Genomic DNA, 19,448 nt, shown 5'->3' on the forward strand with positions numbered 1-19,448 from the left:
TTGGCTGCTGCTGCCTTCCTCTGATAAGCCATCCCCCGCAACAGTACTCAAAGTGGTATATCTGTTGGAGAGGGGGATGGCCACAGGGGACCCCTGCACTACCTGCCTGCGCCTAGTACTCTGCCTGTTGGTCGCCCGTTCCCTTTCTTCCTGTCCAACCTCTACCTGCGGTGTGTCCAACTCCGTAAACGTGCTATTCACGATGTCCTGAGCATCATGAACGCTCCAGTATGCATCCAATCGCAGCTCCAGCGCCGCAATGCAGTCTGTCAGTAGCTGCAGCTGGGTGCACTTCCTGCACATGTAGTTGTCAGGGACACAGGAAGTGTCCCTGAGTTCCCACATCTCGCAGGAGGAGCAGATCACGGGGCCCGGCTGTCCTGCCATGACTTACCCTTTAATTAATTGAGTTTAAATTAAATCAATCAATCCCACTAATTACACTACAGTTAAATAGTTTACCAACAGTCCCCGCTACACCAGAGAGACATTAGAAACTATAAAACAGAGTTAAAGTTTAAAAAAGAGAGAAATACTCACCAACCAATCACTTACCTGCTTCCTGCTGACGTCACACTTGGATTACTTTTTACCTCTCTCCAGGAACCTGGATTGGTACGCCTCTGGTGATCCCTCGCAGGTCCGCTGCCTCTCCGGTCTCGGGGCTCTGGGCCTCGCTGCCTCGGGCTGCTGGCCTCTACTGCCTTCTGTGGTAGAGAATTCCACAGGTTCACCACTCTCTGGGTGAAGAAATTCCTCCTCCTTTCTGTCCTAAATGGCCTACCCCTTATCCTTAGACTGTGTCCCCTGGTTCTGGACTCCCCGACCATCGGGAACATCCTTCCTGCATCTAGTCTGTCCAGTCCTGTCAGAATTTTATAAGTTTCAATGAGATCCCCTCTCATTCTTCTAAACTCCAGCGAGTACAAGCCCAATCGACCCAATCTCTCCTCATATGTCATTCCTGCCATCCCAGGTATCAGCCTGGTGAATCTTCGCTGAACTCCTTCCATGGCAAGATAAGGCGACCAAAACTGCACACAATACTCAAGGTGTGGTCTCACCAAGGCCCCGTACAACTGCAGCAAGACATCCTTGTTCCTGTACTCAAACCCTCTCGCTATGAAGGCCAACATGCCATTTGCCTTCTTAAACGCCTGCTGCACCTGCGTGCTTACCTTCAGCGACTGGTGCACAAGGACACCCAGGTCTCGTTGCACTTCCCCTTCTCCCAATCTATTGCTATTCAGATAATAATCTGGCTTCCTGTTTTCACCACCAAAGTGGATAACCTCACATTTATCCACGTTATATTGCATCTGCCATGCTTTTGCCCAATCACCCAACCTGTCCAATTCATCCTGGAGTTTCTCGGCATCCTCACATCGCCCACCCAGCTTTGTGTCGTCTGCAAATTTGGAGATATTACATCTAGTTCCCTTGTCTAGATCATTAATATATATTGTGAATAGCTGGGGCCCAAGGACCAATCCCTGCGGTACCCCACTAGTCACTGCTTGCCACTCGGAAAAAGACCCGTTTATTCCAACTCTTTGCTTTCTGTCTGCCAACCAGTTCTCTATCCAAGTCAATACCTTGCCCCCAATCCCATGTGCCTTAACTTTACATGCTAATCTCTTATGCGGGACCTTATCAAAAGCCTTCTGAAAGTCAAAATACACCACATCCACTGGTTCTCCCTTATCTATTTTACCAGTTACATCCTCAAAAACTTCCAGTAGATTAGTCAAGCACGATTTACCTTTTGTTGACTTTGTCCGATCCTGTCACTGTTTTCCAAGTGCTCTGCTATTACATCTTTTGTAATGGACTCTAGCATTTTCCCCACTACTGATGTCAGGCTTATACCAAGGGCCCATATCAGCGCTGTTTCACTAGTCTGGAGGTATCCAGACTATCTCACTTTAATCTACCTGATAAATACCATATTTCCATGATCACTCTCATTTTATGTCCTATATTAATTATTTTTTAAATGTCTTTGCAATTAGTTTTGTTACGTGAATTCTAATTTCTACTTAGCATCATATGTTATTTAATAATTTAACCTTCACTCGCAGCCTGTGGCTGTTTGTTATCAAAACTTAGTCAAAACTGCCTTTGACTATCTTTGCAGCTGCATTTTGAACAAGTCTTAGCTTTTTAGTTACCCAGGCGTAATTATGGGTAATATTATTTGGTCAATGGCTACACTTGAATTTATATGTATATGATTCTCGTCTACTAAATATCTCTAAATATCAGCCTTTCGTACATCCTGCACATCCTTACTTGCACCAACTTACCTTGCATGTCCACCCATCCGTCTCTATCTACATTGTCACTTCCGCATCTCACTAGCTACTCCTCACAATCATCCACATCCTAGTGCAAGCATACCAACTAACCACACACAAGGGTAGGCACTTGGGTGTTTTAGCCAATGTTGATGTGAAATTTCTGTTAATATGCTGTCAAACATTGAAACCTTTATTTTCAAACGTATGTGTTCTTGGACAGATTTGTGTGCACCTTTGGAAGTGGTTTAGTGAGTTGCAGTGAATGGTGAGACATAAAGGTACCCACCCCCCACCCCCGCAATGGTGATGAGTGTGAAAGGAATGGCTTGGGCATTTTAGGGATGCTTTATGGTGTTGGTGCCAACCTTTTTTAAAATTCATTTTATGGGATGTGGGCTTTGCTGGCAAGGCCAGCATTTATTGCCCATCCCTAATTGCCCTTGAGAAGGTGGTGGTGACCTGCCTTCTTGAACCGCTGCCGTCCGTGTGGTGAAGGTACTCCCACAGTGCTGTTAGGTAGGGAGTTCCAGGATTTTGACCCAGCGACAATGAAGGATGGGTGATATACTTCTAAGTCAGGATGGTGTGTGACTTGGAGGGGAACTTGGAGGTGGTGGTGTTCTCATGCGCCTGCTGCCCTTGTCCTTCTAGGTGGAAGAGGCCGGGGATTTGGGAGGTGCTGCTGAAGAAGCCTTGGCGAGTTGCTGCAGTGCATCTTGTAGATGGTACACACTGCAGCCACGGTATGCCGGTGGTGGAGGGAGTGAATGATTAAGGGGGTGGATGGGGTGCCAATCAAGAGGGCAGCTTTGTCCTGGATGGTGTCGAGCTTCTTGAGTGTTGTTGGAGCTGCACTCGTCCAGGCAAGTGGAGATTATTCCATCACACTCCTTACTTGTGCCTTGCAGATGGTGGAAAGGCTTTGGGGAGTCAAGAGGTGAGGCACTCCTCGCAGAATACCTAGCCTCTGACCTGCTCTTGTTGCCACACTATTTATGTGGCTGGCCCTGGTCAATGGTGACCCCCAGGATGTTGATGGTGGAGGATTCGGCGATGGTAATGCCATTGAATGTCAACGGGAGATGGTTAGACTCTCGCTTGTTGGAGATAGTCATTGTCTGGCACTTCTGTGGTGCGAATGTTACCTGCCACTTATCAGCCCAAGCCTGAACGTCGTCCACGTCTTATTGGATGCGGGCATGGACTGCTTCATTATCTGAGGAGTTGTGAATGGCATTGAACACTGTGCAGTCATCAGCGAACATCCCCATTTCTGACCTTATTTTGGAGGGAAGGTCATTGATGAAGCAGCTGAAGATGGTTGGGCCTAGGACACTGCCCTGAGGAACTCCTGCAGTGATGTCCTGGGGTTGTGATGATTGACCTCCAACCACCACAACCATCTTCCTTTGTGCTAGGTATGACTCCAGCCAGTGGAGCATTTCCCCTCCAATTCCCATTGACTTCAGTTTTACTAGGGCTCCTTGATGCCACACTTGGTCAAATGCTGCCATGATGTCAAGGGCAGTCACTCTCATCTCACCTCTGGAATTCAGCTCCATTGTCCATGTTTGGACCAAGGTTGTAACAAGTTCGGGAGCCGAGTGGTTTTGGCGGAACCCAAGCTGGGCATCAGTGAGCAGGTTTTTGGTGAGTAAGTGCCGCTTGATAGCACTGTCGATGACACCTTCCATCACTTTGCTGATGATTGAGAGTAGACTGATGGGGCGGTCATTGGCCAGGTTGGATTTGTCCTGCTTTTTGTGGACAGGACATACCTTGGCAGTTTTCCACATTGTCGGATATATGCCAGTGTAGTAACTGTACTGGAACAGCTTGGCTTGAGGCGTGGCTAGTTCTGGAGCACAAGTCTTCAGCACGATAGCCAGGATGTTGTCGGGGCCCATAACCTTTGCTGTATCCAGTGCGCTCAGCCATTTCTTGATGTCATGTGGAGTGTATTGAATTGGCTGAAGACTGGCTTCTGTGATGGTGGGGACCTCGGGAGTAGGCCGATATGGGTCATCCACTCAGCTCTTTTGCCTGAAGATGGTTGGAAACGCTGCAGCCTTGTGTTTTGCGCTCACATGCTGGACTCCACCATCATTGAGGATGGGGATATTCATGGAGCCTCCTCCTCCTGTTAGTTGTTTAATGGCCCACCACCATTCATGACTGGATGTGGCAGGACTGTAGAGCATTGATCCGATCTGTTGATTGTGGGATCGCTTAGCCCTGTCTATAGCATGCTGCTTACGCCTTTTAGCATGCATGTAGTCCTGTGTTACAGCTTCCCCAGGTTGGCACCTCATTTTTAGGTATGCCTGGTGCTGCTCCTGGCATGCTCTTCTACACTCCTTATTGAACCAGGGTTGGCCCCCTGGTTTGGTGGTAATGGTAGAGTGAGGGATATGCCAGGCCATGACGTTACAGATTGTGGTGGAATACAATTCTGCTCCTGCTGATGGCCCACAGCACCTCATTGATGCCCAGTTTTGAGCTGCTAGATCTGTTCTGAATCTATCCCAGTTAGCACGGTGGTAGTGCCACACAACACGAGTGTCCTCAGTGTGAAGACGGGACTTTGTCTCCACAATGACTGTGCGGTGGTCACTGCTGCCAATACTGTCATTGACAGATGCATCTGCGACTGGTAAGGATGAGGTCAAGTAGGTTTATCCCTCGTGTTGGTTCTCTCACCACCTGTCGCAGGCCCAGGCTGGCAGTTATGTCTTTCAGGACCCGGCCAGCTTGGTCAGTAGTGGTGCTTCTGAACCACTGTTGGGGATGGACATTGAAGTCTTCCACCCAGAGTACATTCTGTGTCCTTGCTACTCTCAGTGCTTCTTCCAAGTGGTGTTCAACATGGAGGAGTACAGATTCATCAGCTGAGGGAGGGCGGTAGGTGGTAATCAACAGGTTGTTTCCTTGTCCATGCTTGACCTGAAGCCATGCATTTCATGGGTTCCAGAGCCAATGTTGAGGACTCCCAGGGCCACTCCTGTCTTGCCAGTGGGACAGGACATACCCAGGGATGGTGATGGAGGAGTTTGGGACATTGGCTGAAAGGTATGATTCTGTGAGTATGACTATGTCAGGCTGTTGCTTGACTAGTCTGTGGCTCAGCTCTCCCAATTTTTGGCACAAGTCCCCAGATGTTGGTGAGGAGGACTTTGCAGGGTCGACTGGGCTGGGTGTGCTGTTGTCTTGTCCGTAGCCAGTGCTGAGGTCAATGCTGGGTAATTCATCTGGTTGTATTCTTATTGTGTTTTGTAACAACTGAGTGGCTTGCTAGGTCATTTCAGAGGTCAGTTAAGAGTCAACCACATTGCTGTGGGTCTGGAGTCACATATAGGCCAGACCCGGTAAGGACGACAGATTTCTTTCCCTAAAGGACATTAGTGAACCAGATCGGCTTTTCCGACAATCTGATAGTTACCATTCCTGATACTAGCGCTTTATTCTAGATTTATTTAATTAACTGAATTAAAATTCCCCAGCTGCTGTGGTGGGATTTGAACTCATGTTTCTGGATCATTAGTCCAGGCCTCTGGATTACTAGCCCAGTAACATTACCACTATGCTACTGTTCCCATTGTGAGGTTGAAATGACAGAAGCGATCTGTCAATGGTGAGAGAGGTTGTTCCATGAGGTGACACTGGATAGAGAGTTTGCTCCAAACACTTGCTAACTGCATAAAGCTCAATCTGTCTTCCAAATGCAGTAAGCAACAGCTTCTAACCTTGGAAACTGAAGACCTATGAAATGGGAGCTTTTATAAACCATTTGCAGCTGTCAAGTTAATAAATCATCCCATGCTGACTCAACACCCGACCTCCTTACCTGAGGTGATCCCCGATAAATACTTGAGGGAAAAGTTTGCAGAGCTATGGGAAAGAGCTGGGGAGTGGGACTAATTGACTAGCACTTTCAAAGAGCTGGCACAGACACGATGGGCTGAATGGCCTCCTTCTGTGCTGTATCACTCTATGATTCCCCAGTATCCTGACCAATATTCCTCCCTCAACCACCACAATAAAAATACAGATATCTAAAACTAAATGTATTCACACCATTGTTGTCTGTGGGATGCTGCTGTCACAGAATGGCTATCATATTTGTCCATGTAACAACAATCATTGCACTCCAAAAGTAATTCTCTATGTGATGTGGTGTGTTATATGTTGCAATATAAATGAATGTATGATTAATCTCTCACCCCGGGCCACCACAGTCTGCCTCCCCTCGTGGTGCTAGTCTGTCTCTCAGCTGGCTCAATCATAAGACAAAAAAGAGGGTAAATTTGGACTTTGTACGATAATGTCAAATGGCTGATAGCGAATCAGGAGTCCCTTTTACATCTCTCCCAATTTTTATTTCCATTAAAGTCAATAAAAATCAAGAGATATGAAAAACGGGTTCCTGATTCACTGTGGGCCGTCTTACACGATCGCACAAAATCTTAGGGGGAGAAATTCGGTATCGCCCCCTTTGGGGCACAATTATCGGCCAGGCACAAACTTTAGCGCCTGCCGCTAATTATCGCCTCCGACTGCAAACTTGGCTTCTATCGCCCCTGGAGGTGATTGGAGCACTAAATCCGGCACTACACATATCTCTTAAGGTGCTAACGCCGAGGAGCGAGGCGCTACCTCAGAGCGCCGGCGAAGCTCATGTGATGTCAGTCAGCAATGGAACACAGACACACTGGCGCCGGCCAGTTCTTAAAGGCGAGGGTCGATCTTGCTCTCCATCCATACCCTGCTCATTGCAGCCTTGAATCTTGGCCTGGAGAGACCTGTACATCAAATCTGCTGGAAAGAACAATGGAGAGGCCCAGCAAAGAGCTCAGAGTGCAGCCCCCATATTCTCTTCTAAATCGATGCAAGGAAGGTCAAATCAAAATGAATCTGCAAAGTACTGCCCAGTACCCAAAACTCCTTTACACAGCGTTGAATCTCTCCAGAAGTCTCTCTCTCTCTCTCTCTCTCTCTCTCTCAGAATGCGTGGTGCAAAAATGTCACCAACAGAAAAAGGCAGGAAGCGGTCACCTTTAAATAGCGCTCCCCCAGTCCCTTCCCGACTGCAAAACGCTCCCCTCAACCTGTCGTTGCTAGTGGCAGGCGGTAAGGCAGGGGGCGCCACTTAATATCCGGTCCGGGGCACTCCCGGGGTGTTGCATGTGTGGTGTATGTAACCGTTCCACCTTTAAGAGAACTATTTTAAGAGATGCACTACTTTATCTTGGCTGCTGTATACTGTAATACCGGTGGTGACCACACCGGTATATAAGTGCTGTGTAATGATTTATTGGGCAGTTCAGCCTGACCTCCGACTAGTAAAGACCTGTTGAATTTACTCTTGTGGTCTGTGTGCAGTGATTCTTATTAACAATAACTAGAACACACAGACTTAACAGTGGCGACCATGACGATCTTACCCTGCGGCAGAGATATATCCAAGGCAGTTTAACGGGCATCGAGAAGAGGCATCCGCCCTCATCATCCTGCTGAGAAAAGACTCGGGTCTGAAGAGCAAGGAAGAATCCTGACACGAAGCCTTCCATCAGCAACAGGCTGTGATCATCCCTTCTATCACGGTGGTGGGTAAGCCGATCAGCGACGAGCAGCAAGTCGGCCACGTTGGCTGTGAAGTAGGGGAGGGAAAAACGGAGGATATAAGGGCGGAGAACTCGACCACGGCCGGGGAAAAGAGCCGGACAGAAGTCGGGGCCAGAGGCGCTGAGACTGGGGCAGCGTAAGGCACGGGAGCCGCGGTGAATGCAAACGCAGCCGGTGTAAAAGACCGGGCTGCAAGCGGGCTGGGAGACGCAACAGCATCGAGAGAGAGCTCGACCGCGACCGGGGAAAAAGGCCGGGCAGCTACCGAGGCCGCGAGGCGCGGGATAAAATAAAATAAAAAAAACGCGGAGAACTCAGCCGCAGCCGAGGGAAAGGACTGGACTGCAAGAGGGGCTGGGAGGCACGATTTGAGAACCGCTGGGGAGGGCGAACGCAGCAATATGGCAATCGCCATTACAGCCAGCGGGGGAGAAAGGCAAACGCGGGAAGCCGCCATTTTCGTAGGCGGGGGAAGAAGACAAGCGCGGGAAGCCGCCATTTTGAAAAAAAAATTAAAATTTCTTTTTGTTTCTCAAGAAGATTGCGAGGATGCCTAAGCGTGGTAACATCAACGATTTCGATCCCGATGTTGAAGATTGGGCCACGTATGTAGAACGCATAGAGATTTATTGTAAGGCAAATAAAATATCAGATGAAGATAAAGCACTAACCTTACTAAACTCAATGGGTGCGAAGACATACGGGCTATTGAAGCATCTTCTATCACCAGCTAAACCGGCGGATCAGGCTTTCGCTAATATTGTTGCTGTCCTGAGAAATCATTTGAACCCCACACCGCTGATGTTAGCGGAACGATTTAAATTTTATGCGAGAACGCAACTGAAAGAGGAAAGCAACGCGGAGTATTTAATTGAACTGCGTAAGCTAGCGAAATACTGTCAGTTTGGGGAAAGACTGACAGAGGCACTGAGAGACAAATTCGTGTGTGGATTGTCGAAAGAAGGAACACAAAAGCGGCTGCTTGAAGAGAATGATCTTACACTTGATAAGGCTGTCACTATTGCAGCATCGCACGAAGCCGCAGCGAGAGGCACTGCGGAAATGCAGCTGAAGGCAGCGGTACTCAGCGTAGATCAAATGGCTTTGGGTACAGCGAAATGTTATCGTTGTGGAAAGACAACACACGATCAGAACCAATGTTGGTTTAAAAATCAGGAATGTAGAAAATGTGGCAAGCTTGGTCACATAGCTAAAGTATGCCGGTCAGGAAAGAAGACCAGCAACAAAAAGTCACCGCAGGAAAAGTGCAGAAAGGTACATAAGGTGGCTGAGAAGAGTTCGGATGAACAGAATTCGGATTCGGACTCCAACAGCAAGGAACTGGGTAGTCTGAGAATTCACAATGTGAGTAAGGAAGCTGACCTACAAACTATCTGGGTCACGCTTCAGATAGCAGGAGTCCAAGTGAAGATGGAATTGGACACCGGATCGGCGTTGACGGTCATGAATAAGCAAGATTACAAAAGGTTATTCACACATATTCCCCTACGGGATACGGGGATAGTATTGCAGACATACACGGGGCAAAGAGTATACCCCATCGGAAAGATAAAAGTCAAGGTGGTACACAAGGGCAAAGAACACCAAGGAATGGACTTATATGTACTACCTGAGGGAGGTCCACCACTTCTGGGACGGGAGTGGATCAGGAAAATAAATATGGACTGGCACTCCCTAAAAGCAATAACGGTAGATTCCCGAAAAAAAGATGTCAAACCTGAACGATTGTCCAGAATATTGGATGAGGTTAAAGAGGTGTTCCAACAGGGACTGGGAACACTGAGAGGAATTATGGCAAAAATCAAGATTGCAGAACATGCAAACCCAAAATTTTTCAAAGCCAGACCGGTACCTTATGCGATACGACCTGCTGTGGAAGCTGAGCTGGAAGGGCTAGAACGTTCAGGAGTACTGTCTAAGGTGGACTGGAGTGAGTGGGCCACACCCATTGTTCCCGTCATGAAGCGTTCATCGAGTAACAAGCCAGGGGAACCGGGGAAGGTCCGCATCTGTGGAGACTTCAAGATCACGGTTAATCCGGTGCTTCACACGGTGCAATATCCGCTTCCGCGGATTGAGGATATCTTTGCTTCATTGTCTGGCGGGAAACACTTCACCAAGATAGACCTGGCGCAAGCGTACTTACAGATGGAAGTTGAGGAAGAGTCGCGCCAGTATCTCACAATCAACACGCACAGAGGCTTGTATCGATATAATAGACTGGTTTTTGGAGTGGCTTCGGCTCCAGCAATTTGGCAGAGGGCCATGGAGCAGGTATTACAGGGAATTCCAAGCACTCAATGTTACTTGGACGATATCCTGATTACAGGAGATGACGATGAGGAACACCTTGCAAATTTGAAACTGGTGCTCACCAGATTGAAGGAATATGGACTTCGAGTTAATCGCCAGAAATGTGAGTTCTTTCAGAAATGGATCTCGTACTGTGGTCATGTCATTGACCAGGAGGGGCTGCACAAGTCACCTGACAAGATCGAAGCTGTTGTGAAGGCTCCCGCTCCGGGAAAATGTATCCCAGTTGAGGTCGTTCCTAGGGTTGATTAACTATTACCATAAGTTTCTGCCAAATCTATCCACGGTGCTGCACCCGCTGAACGCTCTTTTGCAGAAAGAAGTACCATGGAAGTGGAGCGAGGACTGTAAGAAGGCCTTTCGCAAAAGCAAGGCATTGATCACCTCAGAGGAAGTGTTGGCTCACTTCAACCCAACGCTACCTATTCGTTTAGCTTGTGATGCTTCTCCTTATGGTATTGGAGCAGTACTCTCACACAAGTTGCCAAATGGCTTGGAAAGGCCAGTCGCATTTGCATCCAGATCATTGACCTCCGCTGAGCGCAACTATGCTCAGATAGATAGGGAGGCTCTCAGCCTTGTGTGGGGAGTAAAGAAGTTTAATCATTACCTGCAGGGCCAGAAGTTTACACTGCTGACAGACCACCAGCCGTTGGTATCCATTTTTAACCCTAAGAAGGGTGTTTCGGTGATGACAGCACAGAGGCTCCAGAGATGGTCCCTTTTCCTAGGGGCACATCAATATCAGATAGAATTCAAAGGTACAAAGCAGCATGGTAATGCTGATGGGCTGTCGCGCCTGCCACTACCTACTGAGGAGGAGGCACCGACGGTTGACCCGGTGGAGTTATTTCACTCGACCATCATCGAATGTTTACCTGTCACCAATGCAAATATTGAAAGGGAGACTAGGAATGACCCGACACTGTCCCGGGTCTACGAATTGACAGTAAAGGGATGGCCAGCCCATGGTGATCCACTGTTACCGGCATTCTCAGCAAGGCGAGAACAGCTGTCCATCTGTCAGGGAACATTGATGTATGGAACAAGGGTGATTATTCCTCCTAAGTTAAGAGAGAGAGTTCTAAAAGAACTACATGAAGGTCATCTGGGGGGAGTCAAGATGAAAAGCCTTGCTAGGGCTTATGTGTGGTGGCCGGGTATCGACCAACAGATAGAGGATCTGACGAAAAGCTGCTCAGGGTGCCAAAAAGTCCAAAATGCACCTCCAATTGCACCGCTGCATCCATGGGAATGGCCTTCAACCCCATGGCAACGTGTACATATTGACTTTGCTGGTCCATTCATGGATTCCATGTTTTTAATTGCGGTGGACGCACATTCTAAATGGCCAGAAGTGATTAAAATGACTACCACTACCTCGGAGAAGACGATCGCGGTGCTAAGAACGATATTTGCAAGAAATGGATTGCCAGAGCAAATATGTTCAGACAACGGACTACAGTTCGTGTCAGAGGAATTCCAGAAATTCATGAAGAAGAATGGGGTGAAACATTATACCCCTGCCCCATATCATCCAGCTACGAATGGGCTGGCCGAGAGGTTTGTACAGACGTTCAAAAAGGCAATAAAGGCCATGAGCGAAGATCAGATTCCACTGCAACACAAGGTGGACAATTTCCTACTGGCATATCGAAACGCCACCCATGCAACAACAAACCAAATTCCTGCCATGATGTTCTATAACAGGAGGTTGCGGTCCAGGTTGGACTTGTTAAAACCAAATGTGCGGAGGGAAGTCGAAAACAAACAGTTCCAGCATATCAATAACAAGCCCACTCGGAGTTTTGAAATAGGACAACCGGTGTTAGCCAGGGACTATAAAAACGAGAAATGGTAATCTGGAACAATTCAGGCCAGACAAGGACCCCTGATGTACATGGTAGATGTTGGTGAAAATGTAATGCGACGTCATGCTGACCAACTGGTGGGATCGAGAACAAGGGTCGAGCCCATGGTTACGACAGAGACAACCGTGGAGGAAGTTAGTGAACCTGAAGCATCTACCTCAGAAGTGAATATACCTGATGATGATGTCCTATCCATAGGGGATCAACTAGATGAGTCACCCCAGCAATGAGAACCAGAGACCCCTGAAAGGCGTTATCCGTCTCGGATCAGGAGGCCTCCTCAGAGACTGAATCTGTGAACTGTTTTTACATGAAGTTGTGTATATATGTTATTATGTTATGTTTAATGGGGAATATATACTGTTAAGCTAAAAAGGGAGGATTGTGGTGTATGTAACCGTTCCACCTTTAAGAGAACTATTTTAAGAGATGCACTACTTTACCTTGGCTGCTGTATACTGTAATACCGGTGGTGACCACATCGGTATATAAGCGGTATATAAGTGCTGTGTAATGATTTATTGGGCAGTTCAGCCTGACCTCCGACTAGTAAAGACCTGTTGAATTTACTCTTGTGGTCTGTGTGCAGTGATTCTTATTAACAATAACTAGAACACACAGACTTAACAGCATGCTCGACTGATGTCACGATCTGCGGGCGCAGGAGATCATGGTGGTAGTGTTTAGCACCGCCGCAAAATGCCTGGTCAATTTTGTGAGTGGCGCAAACATCGCCGCGCCCAGGCACGAGTTGCTTTGCGCCCCATTAGAAGGCGCTAACAGGAGGCGCTAATCAACTGAATTTTTCCCCCTTAGTCTACCCCAAGGATAGAAGGTCTAGCAGCACATCTGGAAGTGTGGTGGGGTGGGACTTCCACCTGCTGCTTTGACTGCTCTATGATCCCGGGGAAGTGGTTACTTGTATATTAGGGACAGATGCCATCACAAGGGTTTCCACACCGCAGAAGTTCTAATATTTTGGAGCTCTGAGGGGGGGTCACCACTTGACATTCTGGCCGAAGATTCACAGCTTCCCAGAAATGCTGTTTTGTTACTCCCTTGCTGGTGTCCCTCTTGAACCGATTACAGTTTGAGTTCTTCTTAATGTTGCCTACATGCGGTCCAGTACTGTTGGCCATGAAAGGTGCAAAGGATTTTTGAGAGTCTGCCAAACCTCCCCCCATGACTGTCCGCACCGCCCCCCACCCCCACCCCCACCCCCACCCCCGGACCCAACAAACTCCCAACAGACATCATGGCACTTTTCATGGGGAGCAAACCTGGCAGAGACAGGTTCTGCCCCAATTTCTGGCCCCTCCGCTCATGGGATGCCAGAATCCTGCTCCAGGAAGGAGCTTGTCCCTGCCCATCATTGTTTCTCATTCTCAGCCAGACTTTCTCTCTGAGTCTGATGTTAAAAACAAGGGCTTATGAGAACTTTCAGGTTCAATACAAATACTATGAAGTTGGAGTCATGCAGTGGGATATTACTAACAAATGCATAAACATATTCATATAAGATTCCAATGGACAAAGGTGATATCAATTTATTTATTCTGCACTGCCTGCCCTGAGGTCAGTTTTTAAGTCAATTCTTCAGTTAACAGTCAAAAAGATACATAAGGCACACTGACATTAGCAGTTTAGTAGATTGCCTTTTCAGGTTTTGCAAAGTAATTTGATGCGCTCGATTTACAGTCATAAAACGGGTGCCAAAGACTCTGATCTGGCGCCAGAGGAGCGCAAACCGCCATATTGGCATAGTTATCAAAAGGTGTCCAGGGCCCTCACCTGAAATGGGCATTGGGGCCTTTGCATATGCAAATAAGTGGACTAACATCTGTTTGATGTCTCCATTACCGCATTGGCTCGCCCTGAATGCAGCCAACGCCAAACCGGCTGCATTCAAGATTAAAAAAAAGTTTACATGCAGCCTAACCAGTGGTCCTTAAAGGGACAACTGCAGGCCGCCACCAATAATGAACATTAAAAAAAAAATTATTGAATGTGGGACCATGGAAATTCTACGGGCCTCTGCCGACCACTGCTTGCTCCCCCGCCCCCCCTCCCCTCACCCCACCACATGCGATTTTGACCTCCACCCCCCCCTTCCAATCGTGACCTCGAACCTTTCCCGATCGCCTCCCTGACCCTGTGCCCCTCGCCATTCCTCTCTAAGTCGCTCCCCTCGTCTCCCAAGGCCTACCTGGGGACCACTGCAGGTGACACAGTGGCCCCAAATTCCAAAGTTGTTCACCATGGAGCTGCCTAAGGACGCCCAGCAGGTGTCCGCAGCTCATCGGCCTGCTGCAAATGAGGCCCAATATCGGCTGGGCCTCGGGCGTACCTGTTCTGGCACAGGGATAGATAATTGGCCTAATTGTTTAATTGTAATGAGCTTTAATATTATAAATGGAAGCCTGTGCTGAGTTCGATTCCATATTATGTGCTATGCCGTTCACATCAAAGCAAAATAGCTTCAGTTCCACAGCAAAACAAATTGCACAGTGTAATTTGTGTACAAAGTGAGCCAAAGCACAGTTAGGCATGAGGTGTGAGATTACCTCCAGGAAATGGTCTCTCAGTGCTTCCCTTTCACACCTGATGCGATATGACCGCAGGCCTGTACAGAATAAAATTTTTGAAAGTATCCTGATGACGGTAAAAAAGTCCCCATAAAATTTGAAATAAAAATATAAAATGCTGGAAACACACAGCAGGTCAGTTAGCATCTGTAAAGAGAAAAGACAGGTTAATGTTTTTGGGCATAGACCCTTCATCAGAATTGATGACTAAAAGATAAGCTGCCATTTTAGGTAGTTTGGAAAAGTAGAAAGGAAAAAATCCAAAGGGTCTGTGTGTGATGCAGGCCCATTATGTTTTGTGAGCACTTCCTGTTTTAATTTGAGACCTCTGCATTTGCCTTTTCTTTTCATTTCGTTAGTATGGGACTCTTCCGGGTTTTCCTCCCCTTGACTATTTGCATATTCTTTTGTTCCTTTAATTTCTTGCCATTGCCTCACATTGTCATCTAGCAGTTGTCTAGTAAGCTGTTTGCAGGTCATTTGTCCCATTAACTCCCTTTGGTTAGAATGCCTGTTGTTTCTTCCCTTTCCCTGTTTGTCTATTTTTTTACAACCTTACTAATATGTTTGCCTATTTTCTAGTTTTCAGTTCTGATAGAGTATAACCCTGGAATATTAGCTTGTTCTTTTTGTGTATTTCCAGCATTTTTTTGTTGTTATCCCTCATGGTTCTTTCGACTACCTGAGAACTTTTAAAACATAATTTGTAATGTTTAAAATGTCATCAGAGGACCTAATGGGACAGTTATTTTAGTGAGCACTTCAGTGCTAATGAACAGAGATCTACACATCATACTGTAGTAAATCTGGTCCTCATTACAGTGATTAAAGCTGATCTATAGAACTCACTCATGGGATAAAGATGGTGTCACCTTTTAGGGGTTTTATACTACACATTCTTTTTTTTGCAGGTCACAGAGGGAGAGTTCTGCATCTGGCATTAAGTCCTGATGGCAACATTGTGTTTTCAGCAGCAGCTGATGAAACAGTTTGTTTATGGAGCTGCCTTACTGCCAATGAACAGAAGACGGAGAGCTCCGGGGAAACAAAGCAGACTTTATAATACAAACTATCTAACTTGAGGGTTCATCATACTGACTGTTGAAGACCAAGTGCTAGTTCGTAAAAAAAAAACATGTTTTGAGATACTAGAATAGACATTATTGTTTAAAAAATATATGCATCAAATGTTATTTATGAAACCTGTCATCACATGATTCTTTGACATGCAATATCTGATGTGATACAACAGAGGGATTTAAAAATTCATACTTATCAAGTGGGACATGCATACTACCAGATTACATTGTTGAATAGAATTGATTTTTGCATCATGATGCACAAGATGATAGAGCAGACACCAAGATGGATAAAGTGCTGACCCTTGCATCTGATATCCAATAAATAAAGACTTACCCTCCTCCTTCAAAGAGTTGGAATAAACGGCTCTTTTTCCGAGTGGCAGGCAGTGACTAGTGGGGTAACGCAGGGATTGGTCCTTGGACCCCAGCTATTCACAATATATATTAATGATCTGGATGAGGGAACTAGATGTAATATCTCCAAGTTTGCAGATGACACAAAGCTGGGTGGGCGTGTGTGCTGTGAGGAGGATACCGAGAAACTCCAGTATGATTTGGACAGGTTAGGTGATTGGGCAGAAGCATGGCAGATGCAATATAACATGGATAAATGCGAGGTTATCCACTTTGGTGTCAAAAACAGGAAGGCAGATTATTATCTGAATGGCAATAGATTGGGAGAAGGGGAAGTGCAACGAGACCTGGGCGTCCTTGTGCACCAGTCGCTGAAAGTAAGCATGCAGGTGCAGCAGGCGGTTAAGAAGGCAAATGGTATGTTGGCCTTCATAGCGAGAGGGTTTGAGTATAGGAGCAAGGATGTCTTGCTGCAGTTGTACAGGGCCTTGGTGAGACCACATCTGGAGTATTGTGTGTAGTTTTGGTCGCCTTATCTGAGGAAGGATGTTCTTGCCATGGAGGGAGTGCAGCGAAGATTCACCAGGCCGATACCTGGGATGGCAGGAATGACGTATGAGGAGAGATTGGGTCGATTGGGCTTGTACTCGCTGGAGTTTAGAAGAATGAGAGGGGATCTCATCAAAACTTATAAAATTTTAACAGGACTAGACAGACTAGATGCTGGAAGGATGTTCCCGATGGTCGGGGAGTCCAGAACCAGGGGTCACAGCCTAAGGATAAGGGGTAAGCCATTTAGGACAGAGATGAGGAGGAATTTCTTCACCCAGAGAGTGGTGAACCTGTGGAATTCTCTACCAAAGAAGGCAGTAGAGGCCAATTCATTAAATATATTCAAGAAGGAGTTGGATATATTTCTTAAGGCTAAAGCGATCAAGGGATATGGGGAGAAAGCAGGGACAGGGTACTGAATTTGGATGATCAGCCATGATCTCATTGAATGGCGGAGCAGGCTCGAGGGGCCGAATGGCCTACTCCTGCTCCTATCTTCTATGTTTCTATGTTCAGTGGGATACCACAGACCGGATTGTACGAAAGGCTGATATTTAAAGATATTTAGTAGACGAGAATCATATATGTATAACTTCAAGTGTAGCCATTGACCAACAATTACTCCTGGGTAACTAGAAAACTTGTTCAAAATGTAGCTGCACAGTCAAAAGCAGTTTTGACTAAGTTTTGATAACAAACAGCCACAGACTGCGAGCGAAGGTTAAATCATTAAATAACATATTATAATGCTGTATAGAAGTTAGAATTCGCTTAACAAAACTATAACCAAGATAACACTAAACTTGGCAAAGTTGGTGGAAAAGTACTGGAAAGGCGGGATGCTACCTTAGTCTGAGTGACAATGGTATTTTGGCCATTAGAACCAAAAAAAAGGTGATTTTTGTTAAAGACCATATATGGACACTGGCAAACCAACTTTTGATAAGAAAAGGGTTAAAACCTCGATACCTAAAGAACAATTTAGAAACATAGAAACATAGAAGATAGGAGCAGGAGTAGGCCATTCGGCCCCTCAAGCCTGCTCCGCCATCCAATGAGATCATGGCTGATCATCCAAACTCAGTACCCTGTCCCTGCCTTCTCCCAATATACCTTGATCCCTTTAGCCTTAAGAAACATATCCAACTCCTTCTTGAATATATTTAATGAACTGGCTTCAACTGCCTTCTGTGGTAGAGAATTCCACAGGTTCACCACTCTCTGGGTGAAGAAATTCCTCCTCATCCGTGTCCTAAATGGCTTACCCCTTATCTTTAGACTGTGACCCCTGGTTCTGGCCTCCCCTGCCATCAGGATCATCCTTCCTGCATCTAGTCTGTCTAGTCCTGTTAGAATTTTATAAGTTTCAATGAGATCCCCTCTCATTCTTCTAAACTCCAGCGAGTATAAGCCCAATCTCCCCTCATACATCATTCCTGCCATCCCAGGTATCAGTCTGGTGAATCTTCGCTGCACTCCCTCCATGGCAAGAACATCCTTCCTCAGATAAGGTGAACAAAACTGCATACAATACTCAAGGTGTGGTCTCACCAAGGCCCTGTACAACTGCAGCAAGACATCCTTGTTCCTGTACGCAAACCCTCTCGCTACGAAGGCCAACATACCATTTGCCTTCTTAACCGCCTGCTGCACCTGCATGCTTACCTTCAGCAACTGGTGCACAAGGACACCCAGGTCTCATTGCACTTCCCCTTCTCCCAATCTATTGCCGTTCAGATAATAATCTGCCTTCCGGTTTTTGCCACCGAAGTGGATAACCTTGCATTTATCCACATTGGGCAGATGTGATGTAAGCCCCCAAAGTGTGGACTGAGTGATATACAAAGTCGACAACACTGGCTTGTTGTAAGAAAGACAGACCCAATAATTGAAGTAAAAACGGTTTATTCAGGCCTGGGGAGCTATGGCTCTTGCGTCCCAACACAAGGCTCCAACTCCACCGAATCTCTTGAGGTTTACACAGTTATACACATATTCCGAGACCTCCTACTCCAGAGGTCCAATCGATTTAAAAGTCTATACATTAATCACTAACTAGGTGTGCCTAACTTCTACAAGGTAACCAATAACATAAGTTTCACTTTTCACTGTATGGGCCTGTGGCCCCTCTGATTTCTTGGAAATGAGTCATCAGGTCATGTGATTTCTGAGAAACGAAACCCTCTCTCTCTTGACCACTACTAAGTTTCGTTTTTCCAGAAAAGGGTTATGTCAGTGTCTCTTTTTGTAAGTTTCATCTCTCTAAACTGGTATGGTCATTTCTGCAATTAAACATACGAATAATTAGTACATTTCATCTTTAAACATTTTGCTGCGCAATTGCGTTCTACTAAACGTGCCCTGTTACGCTCATTTTTAAATCTTACTTCAGTCCCTCCTTTTGACCTTTTGGACAATTGTTCCAAAACAGGTCAACATGTATTTCCACTGCCTGGTGTCTGCCAAAGCGTGCACTCTCTGGCCTTCTACCAGTCTAGGTTATACATGTATATGTCTTATTAATTTGGAGGCCGACTTCCCCCCCTGTGGTATGGTGATCTTTCCTTTACGGTGGTCTTTCCTTTAGGGTGGTCTTTCCTTTATGCACTCCTTCCGGTGTAACCATTCCCGGGGCCCCTTAGACCCTGCACTAATGGTTGAGGCTTTTCTGCTCAAGCCTGTCCCTCATTCCCACGTGGAGTGTGTGACGTGCCAATTCGAGACTGTCATCACACACCAATCCTCATT

The 19,448-nt window shown here is 46.5% G+C and overlaps 1 protein-coding gene and 1 pseudogene across 1 annotated transcript in view; one reads left to right on the forward strand and one right to left on the reverse strand.

Annotated features, from left to right (window-relative positions):
• LOC147123390 (cell division cycle protein 20 homolog) overlaps nt 1-16,105 on the forward strand; it is a 134,380-nt gene extending 118,275 nt beyond the window's left edge. The window contains exon 10 of the mRNA XM_085965965.1: nt 15,624-16,105. Coding sequence (XP_085822091.1) covers nt 15,624-15,775 — 152 coding nt within the window. The 3' untranslated portion in view covers nt 15,776-16,105. The remainder of the gene's footprint in view (nt 1-15,623) is intronic.
• Nucleotides 3,840-13,931, reverse strand: LOC147123391 (uncharacterized; annotated as a pseudogene).
• Nucleotides 16,106-19,448: the final 3,343 nt, after the last annotated feature.

The sequence above is a fragment of the Somniosus microcephalus genome, chromosome 2 (genome assembly GCF_052327205.1).
Source record: "Somniosus microcephalus isolate GS21.2 chromosome 2, FLI_Smic_1.0, whole genome shotgun sequence".
Lineage (NCBI taxonomy): Eukaryota > Metazoa > Chordata > Chondrichthyes > Squaliformes > Somniosidae > Somniosus > Somniosus microcephalus.